Raw genomic sequence first — 8606 nt, 5'->3', positions numbered from 1 at the left:
TTCTCTCTGGGGAGAATTCAGCATTCACCTGAGGATGGCCTCAGTGATGGTGCTCACCTGATGAAGGGGATGAAACCCAGCAGATGACAGAAACCAGCATGGAAAATTCCCAATACAGGTTTTAAAGATAATCACTGATAATCAAAGAGCTGGAACAGGCCCATTAGGCCATGGAGTCCTTTCCCTTTGCAAGAGCAGAACATTAGCCTCCACTCCCATAACAGAGAACATAACAACTGATATGACACTGGAGTGTGAGCTTGCTTTGCTGGGCATGGACTGGAGAGCATGGGGTGGGCACTCCTGGGACCTGCCTGAACATTCACTCAAGAGACCAAACAGGAAATCAGAGAAACATACAAGACAACAGGCAAATGGATTTCTGTTGAAATAGCATATTAGTAAAAACACCAAACAAGCAACAAAACTCTACAATTCCCCCCAGAGTTATAGAGAGTCCTTGCAAATGTCTTTATTACCTCCCTCCAAGAGGCTGCTCTAGCAATTTGATCTGGGACAGGGGACGTTACTAATGGCTGAGAATCAGGAAAACTCCAGCAGATAAAATAAAAAGGGGAGATGCAGCTGATTCAGTTTCTAACAACAGTCTAACATGCCTCCTTCCCCCTTTTCCTACAGCTCTCAACCAGCTACTTACACACCCGCTTAAAATCTCATGAGTAGACAGACTCCAAACAGACCCCAAACCAGCTGCTGCTACTTCAGGACAATTCCTAACCAGAGAGATGGGGCCTAAGCTACAGAGTTCAAAGAGTAGCATCCCAACTCCCCCAAAGTCCAGGCCTGGATGGATCTGGGATCTTGATTCAGGCCCACTTCAAATCCTTACAGCCACAAAACCCCTCAGCAGAGGTGCTGTTAGGGACATATCCACCCCCGATCTTGGGCTTTATGCATTACACTTTGTAAACGGCTTGGATCTGTTACTCTGATGTAAAATTACTAACAGTGGCTTTGGATGTGGGGGGGGGGCTCTGATGAGGACAAACCACCGTTCTGTTACTTGCAGGAGAAGAAATTTGCAGGTATGGGTGGAAGGAGCCTGGAGCAGCTGGAAAGGAGTAGACTAACACGGCTGCTACTCTGGAGCAGCTGGGACACTGTGGTTTGGAAATATGAAGGTTGGGAAACCTATTTCATAGCACAGTACTGACAGAATGACTCCTGTGATCAATGTCAAATCACTCTGCCATGGCCTGTTATTAAAGAACCGCCACCAGTACCAGGGAAACTAGTGACAAATACTCCACCCAGAACAGTTCTGCTTCTACTGCCTATATTTCCTTTCCCCTGTGCTTTAATTCCCAGGGACTGTTTTCAGGCCGTGGGGGAACATGTCTCTTGGAAGCCTCTGTTGCTGCTTATTTACTATTCCTCCCTCTGAAGTCATAATCATCTGCTTGTGACATCCCAGCTGGCTCTGTGGAGAGACATGTGATCTCACAAGCAGATAAGTACTTTTGTGGAGGGGAAAGGAATAAGCCACAGAGGAATGTAAGACCCTGATGGGATGAGATCCTGTTTGCAAATGTCCCCAGTAATTAAACAAAGAACAGGGGAAGGGAGATGCTGGGAAGACAGGGTCTCTCAGGAGGATTGTCCCCCTGAAGAAGGCTTTGCAGAGTTTACCATGTCAGGCTGGTGGCCCTTTAGATAGGACAGGGGGATGGTAGGCTCATCAGTGAGCCCTCTGGAGCGAGAGGTAGCACATGTTCCAGTCTCTCAGCTCTGGGCCCTGGAAGTGTTGCAGATGACACAGATCTGACACATCTTGTAATGTTAGGTTTCAGAGTAGCAGCCATGTTAGTCTGTATCCGTAAAAAGAAAAGGAGGACTTGTGGCACCTTAGGGACTAACCAATTTATTTGAACATAAGCTTTCGTGAGGTACAGCTCACTTCATCGGATGCATTCAGTGGAAAATACAGTGGGGAGATTTTATATACACAGAGAACATGAAACAATGGGTGTTACCATAAAGACTGTAACCAGAGTGATCAGGTAAGGTGAGCTATTACCAGCAGGAGAGCCGGGGGGGGATCTTTTGTAGACAGCCCCCCAACCTGAAGCAAATATTCACCAGCAACCACACACCACACAACAAAAACACTAACGCAGGAACCTATCCTTGCAACAAAGCCTGTTGCCAACTGTGTCCACATATCTATTCAGGGGACACCATCATAGGGCCTAATCACATCAGCCACACTATCAGAGGCTCGTTCACCTGCACATCTACCAATGTGATATATGCCATCATGTGCCAGCAATGCCCCTCTGCCATGTACATTGGCCAAACTGGACAGTCTCTACGTAAAAGAATAAATGGACACAAATCAGTCGTCAAGAATTATAACATTCAAAAACCAGTCGGAGAACACTTCCATCTCTTTGGTCACTCAATTACAGACCTAACCCTTCAAAAACAGACTCCAACGAGAGACTGCTGAATTGGAATTAATTTGCAAACTGGATACAATTAACTTAGGCTTGAATAAAACTATTTCCCCATGTTTATTTCCACACCCCCCCCCACTCTTCCTCAGACGTTCTTGTCAACTGCTGGAAATGGCCCACCTTGATTATCACTACAAAAAGTTCCCTCCACCCCGCTCTCCTGCTGGTAATAGCTCACCTTACCTGATCACTGTCCTTACAGTCTTCAGAGTAACAGCCATGTTAGTCTGTATTCGCAAAAAGAAAAGGAGTACTTGTGGCACCTTAGAGACTAACCAATTTATTTGAGCATAAGCTTTCGTGAGCTACAGCTCACTTCACCCATTGTTTCATGTTCTCTGTGAATATAAAATCTCCCCACTGTGTTTTCCACTGCATGCATCCAATGAAGTGAGCTGTAGCTCACGAAAGCTTATGCTCAGATAAATTTGTTAGTCTCTAAGGTGCCACAAGTCCTCCTGTTCTTTTTACATCTTGTAATGATTCCCTATGATTTGCATCAGCAATGCCCTGCAGGGTTTGGCTGCCCCTGAGCTCCAGTGCAGGGGTATTCTCCCCTGGCAGCTGGGGATGGGAGAGCAGGAGAGGGAGAGAACAAAATTGAGGCGCTGCCAAATTGGGGTGAGGGGCCATGTCACTTCTACCAGGTGCCAACACAGATGGCATCTAGGGAGGGAGTCTATGTTAGCAAGGGGTGGGGTGGGCCAGGCCAACTCCATTCACTTTCCTCTTTCAGTTCAAGCCCAGCGGGTAGGACTGATGAAGGGGGAGGGAGACTGCAGCCCCCTCCCCCAAGCACTGAGAAGAGGGGCAGTTTAAGTATACCAGGAACCATCCTACTATCAATGGCTGAATCAGATGGCAGGGCCCCGCCTGCTGGGAACCCTGGTGTGAGGGAGGGAACCTCTTCCTCTGGCTCCTGAAGGCGCCTGGCCAGGCTGTGCAGCGTGAGTGATACCAGGCCAGGAGCCCAGGGTGTGAAGGGGCAAGGGAGGGAAAAGGGCCAGTCTTTTACTGAACATGTGTTGCAGATACCCCCTCCTCCACTGGCCTGGGATTTCCAGCCACTGCAGGTGAAGGTGGGTGTCTGAGATGGCCTGAAACTCCAGAAGGTTCAATACACAAACATTCTCACACCCCGCCCCCAATCGTATTAGAATAAAAAAAGAACATAAAGGAAACAAAGAGCATAAAAATATCTGAGAGACTTCAATTTGCTCTACGGTGTTCCAAAGAGAGTGGCCGTTCCTCCTATTGTACAATAGAGAGAGTTATACAGAGCTTCAATATAGAGATCTTTCTATACATATATATATATATATTTATAGGTATGTATATATTTATAGTGCATTGCGTTTAAAACAGCCGTGCCTGCTTCTTCAGCTCGTTCCTCTTCCACAGGGCCAGGCGGTCGAACTCCGCAATGGTCATGCTGAAGATCTGATAGAACTCGTCCTGTGACAGGTGGCGCTGTGGGGACAGCAGAGAGGGGCATGAGGCTGGGTGTATGGGCCTGTGACAACATGAGGGAGTGCGGCTGCCATGGCTCATAACTGAGAGGGCCTGTGCAGATGCCATTGTGACTCTGCGGGAGCATACGCAAGCGACTGCCTCTGTATATGTGTGCGTGTCTGTGTGTGCACGCATGTCATTGTGACTATCCAAGTGTTATTGTGTGCAGCTGTGTGTGTATCTGTGTATGTGCAATTGTAAGTGTGATCAGATGCAATTGTGGCATGAGCACACACAAATGCCTGTGAGTGTGCGATTGTGGCTGTGCAGAGCTGAGTGTGTGCGATTGCGGCTGTGTGTGTGCCTGATGAGTGTGAGCGTGTGTCTGAGTGTGATTGTGTGTGAGTATCTGTGACTGTGGCTGGGTGTGAGCATGACCGCATGCCAGCGTGTGCATAAGTGACCCCCTTCCTCAGCCTGCGGCTGGGACACAGATTTGCACTGCCAGTGCTGAACCCCGAACACCGCGCTGGTGACCTCTGACCCTCACCCAGCACTGGGGCTTTTGTTGGCTTCCGGCAGCCAGCCCCCCACAATGGGTCAGTGACCTTCTAACCTGAGCTTTTCAAAGGAGGGAAGCTTGGGAAAGAGCCGGCAGGGGGAATCCCCTCTGAATTGTCCCAGAACTCGATGGGGTGGGGAGGAGTGATAGCATTGCTGCGCTCAACAGGTGATGTCCATGCAGACAGCATTAACCCCTGCTCCATCTGCAGGGACCTTAGCTCTGAAACACCTCAGGTCTCCATGCTGGGAGATGACATCTAACAGGCAGGAGGGCAGCTACCCTTGCTCCATTCGGACCTCCTGCCCCTGCCCTAGCTGCACTGGGGGAGGAGGGAGACAGTGTCAGAAGGGAGTGTCCCAGTGATATTCTCCCCAGCAGGGAAGGCTTTGCTTACCTCTAACCGAGTCCTGTCCACATCCTTGGGCAGCTGGTTCCTCCCCCTGGTGGTCACCATGAGCAGCTCATAGGGGTATATCTGCAGAGATAGATTAAGAAGCGTGGGTAGGCTCTCTGAGCTGAGGGAACCCACAGCAACAACCCAGCGTCTAGTCCTTGGGTCTGTTCTGTTTGGCTCAGGGGTGGTGATTCTCAGGGGCCCAACTCTCACGGCAGAATGGAGCTCAAGCTGACACTGCAAGGCAGGGGAGCTGCTCTGATGGAGAGGCTGCCCTGAGGGGCGACACTAACCCAGCTCCCTGTCTGCCCATCTCCAGGCTGACGGCGAAGACCGCTTGGCTTGTCACAGAATGGTTCCAAAACTTTTTACTCAGGCAACTCACCAACTGCATTTTGTCTTTTTTTGCAACCCACCATTACGTACGTGCATCCTCTGCCCTGGCACCTCAACCCTAACCCTGGCCAAGTGTAGAGGAATGGCCAGGGAATGAGCCTGCCCCGCATTCCCCCTGCAGCAGTGGCTCCTGTCCCATGAGGCTAGAACCGGCTCCCTGCTCTGGGTGTTGTGACCTGGCATGCAGGGTTGTAGCACTCGGGTTTGGTCCAGTTGGTGGTGCTACAATCCCATGGGCCAGGTTGCAACACCTGGAGCGGGGAACCAGGCCCAGCCCTGCGAGACTGGAGCCAACAATGTGGGGCGACTGCGGAACAGGCTCACAATTCATCTCCCCAACCCATCCAGGGTCTCCCCTCTGAACCAGGCTGGGAGAAATGTATGTTTGCCTAGGCCAGCGCCCAGTGATGCATTAACCTGGTTCTGGACATAGTGACCCAGCTAGAACCTTCTTGGGACTCACTGGTGGGTCAGGACCCACCGTTTGGGAAACACTGGTGTAGGCGATGACCTAACATCCTACCTAGCATCCCCTCTCCCCATCTAATAGGTTCAGCATCCACAGCTGGGTGGGAGCTGCTGCTGCTGAGCCCAGCACGACAGCTGTGGTCACCCACCTCATCAGTTCTTCCCCCAGCATGCAACTTTGCTGGGCAAAGCATTTGGAGACACCCGCAACGTAAACCATGCTCAATTGCAGCCCATTCTGTTGGAGCTGATAATAGCAGGAGGGACAGGGTGGCTGGAATTGAGGGAAAGTGAAGCCAGGGCATGTCTGAGGGAAGGGAAGGTGTCTGGAAAGGCCTCAGTTCAAACATGGGCTCCGGAGACCAGCCCAGGACACAGGAGATGGAGGGACAATCCCCAAGGACCCTGCCCTGGTGGCATTTGGACATTAGATGGCATCACTGACTGGATGGCAGCTGTTCCCCTCTCCACGGAGAGTTTTACCTTGTATTCTGTAGGGAGAGAAAGAGAAGGAAAGAGACAAGAAACGAGTCAGTCAGCAGCCTCTGAGCCTTCCCTTTGCCATCAGGCGAGAGCCCCGACTCCCCACAGGAGACATGGCCCCAGGTGTGTTCTCCCCTTGTCTGTCTTGCCTCTGGCAGCTGCTCCCAGGGGGCTGGCCTGAGGGTGGGGTTACAGTGTGCAGGCTGCTCTCTCTCACTCCCACAGCTCCTGCCTTCCCCACTGCCACTCTACACCTGGCATCTCACTCATGGTTTCTAACGCAGCTCAGGAGGAACGGAGGCACCAGCAACACTGCGGACAGTTCAGCCCAGCTCCATTGAGAGTGCTGGTGAAGTCAGGGCCTGATCCTGCAGGGTGCTCAGGGCCCTTCTGCAGCATTGACTTCATGGGAGTAGAAGGTGCACAGCTGCCTGCAGCATGGTGGGGCCTATGAGAGATGCTACCAAGTGTTTTAGGCCCTAAAGGTACTTGTTGCTTTTCAGAGGTTTTTAAAAGGCTTTTCATAATATGAGCCCGAGTCATCCCTGCTCTGGGGCTGCACTCAGCACTAGGCAGAGGAAAGGGGGGGCAGTGGTGGGTCTCCAACAACTAACCTGACCCTGCTGCTAATGGCCCCTAAGGAATAACCAGGGGGCAGTATTGTTCAATGAAGGGGATATGAAATGCCCCTCATATGCTCTATGTGCTGGGGGTGGCTCTCTGCCAGCCAGAGGGAAACTCGCTGTCATGAGAATTCCCTGGATGATAGGTCAACCACCATTGCAGCCCCTTGATGCAGAGATGAACTGGGCCCAATATTCATAGGAATAGTTTCATTACAGTACTTTTACATTGCAAAGGAAACAGTGCTATGGTTTAACTTTAACCGTTCCCCTGCTGGGTTTGTAACCCCAACACTGCAGGAATTTGCTAGGGAACGAGAACTGGAAAGAAAAACTAACTGGACAGTGACAAAGCAAGAAACTGATTAGCCTATTTTCATTCCCCAAGCTGGCAGAAATGCAAAAAGCAATAGCAGGAACAGTGACAAATCCACGGATTGTTCTTTCAGTTTTACAGTGTCAGGGACCATCGGTAACACAGCTTTGAAATGCATCATTAGCAATGTTTCAGAGTAACAGCCGTGTTAGTCTGTATTCGCAAAAAGAAAAGGAGTACTTGTGGCACCTTAGAGACTAACCAATTTATTTGAGCATAAGCTTTCGTGAGCTACAGCTCACTTCATCAGATGCATATCGTGGAAACTGCACCAGACTTTATATATACACAGAGAATATGAAACAATACCTCCTCCCACCCCACTGTCCTGCTGGTAATAGCTTATCTAAAGTGATCATCAGGTGGGCCATTTCCAGCACAAATCCAGGTTTGTGAGGGTGTCCCTGATCTGCTGCCACAGGGCCAGCTGGGGGCTCTAGGCAAGAGCACAAAACAGTGTCTCTTGTGCAGGACCTGCAGGCTGTCGTGTTCAGAGCTCACAGCTGACTCTGCTGCGCAGGATCTGGAGGAGACTATCTAGCAAGCGCTCACTCCCATAAGAGGGGCCATTCTAGGGCCTCAGCAGGATGGTGGTGTCCCTTTTAAGCACATTGCCACAGGCTCTAGCAGCACATACTGTAGGACTGCTCAGGCTTCCCAAGCACTGTGCCCTGCTTACCTCGCATCCCCCAGTTGACAGCGTTTGTGCTGTCATAGTGGAAGAGTTCAGCGCTGGGGGGCTGCAGGAGAAATGAGCACACAGAGGGGTCAGCACAAGGGGAGTCTAGATAAATACTCAGCCCTTCTATCGCACCTTCCATCTGGGGATCCCAAACCATTTTACAAATGTTCTAATTAATCCATCCCGAAGTAAGTGTCATTCCCCTCATTTTACAGATGGGGAAACGGAGGCACAGTGAGGTGAAATGAATTGCCCAAGATCACATAGTGAGTTAGTGGCAGAGTCAGGAATACCACCCAGCACTCCTGACTCCCAGACTGGGCATACAATCATAGGACCATTTCTAAAGTCCTTGTTGCCCAAAGTTACACAGCAAAGACATCACTCTGGAAAACAAACACCTCCCGACACTCTGAAGCAGAGGTTCTGTTCCCCTGCATCTGAACTCTAGGAATCTGGAAGAGATTTTACTTTCAGGGTAGGGCACTTGCCACTCCTAGATTCCCAGAACTGGGTGAGGCTTTTCTGATCTCTAGTTTCTACTTGGATTCCACACAAAATACACCTGGGAATCTCTGGATGTGTCTTAGCAGAGGTTGCAGCGCCTGGAGGCAGGTGCTATGGCCAGGGTGCCTCTGTTCCAGGAATGCATGTACCTCCAGAAAGAACTCCCCCAGTTCTGAGGATCCT

General features: G+C 50.5%; 1 protein-coding gene across 1 annotated transcript in view; it reads right to left on the bottom strand.

The window, feature by feature from the left end:
- Window positions 1-379: 379 nt before the first annotated feature.
- Window positions 380-8606, bottom strand: part of ABLIM3 (actin binding LIM protein family member 3) — a 112039-nt gene continuing 103812 nt past the window's right edge. Inside the window, exons 20-22 of the mRNA XM_084635725.1 lie at window positions 7900-7974; window positions 4889-4969; window positions 380-3947 (exon numbers count right to left, since the gene is read on the bottom strand). Of these exons, the coding sequence (XP_084491851.1) occupies window positions 3834-3947; window positions 4889-4969; window positions 7900-7974 (270 nt within the window). The 3' untranslated portion in view covers window positions 380-3833. The remainder of the gene's footprint in view (window positions 3948-4888; window positions 4970-7899; window positions 7975-8606) is intronic.

This window comes from Lepidochelys olivacea, assembly GCF_965140295.1.
Source record: "Lepidochelys olivacea isolate rLepOli2 genome assembly, chromosome: 8".
Taxonomy (NCBI): Eukaryota; Metazoa; Chordata; order Testudines; family Cheloniidae; genus Lepidochelys; species Lepidochelys olivacea.
The sequence above is the reverse complement of the archived record's forward strand: the minus strand, read 5'-3'. Positions and strand labels throughout refer to the sequence as shown.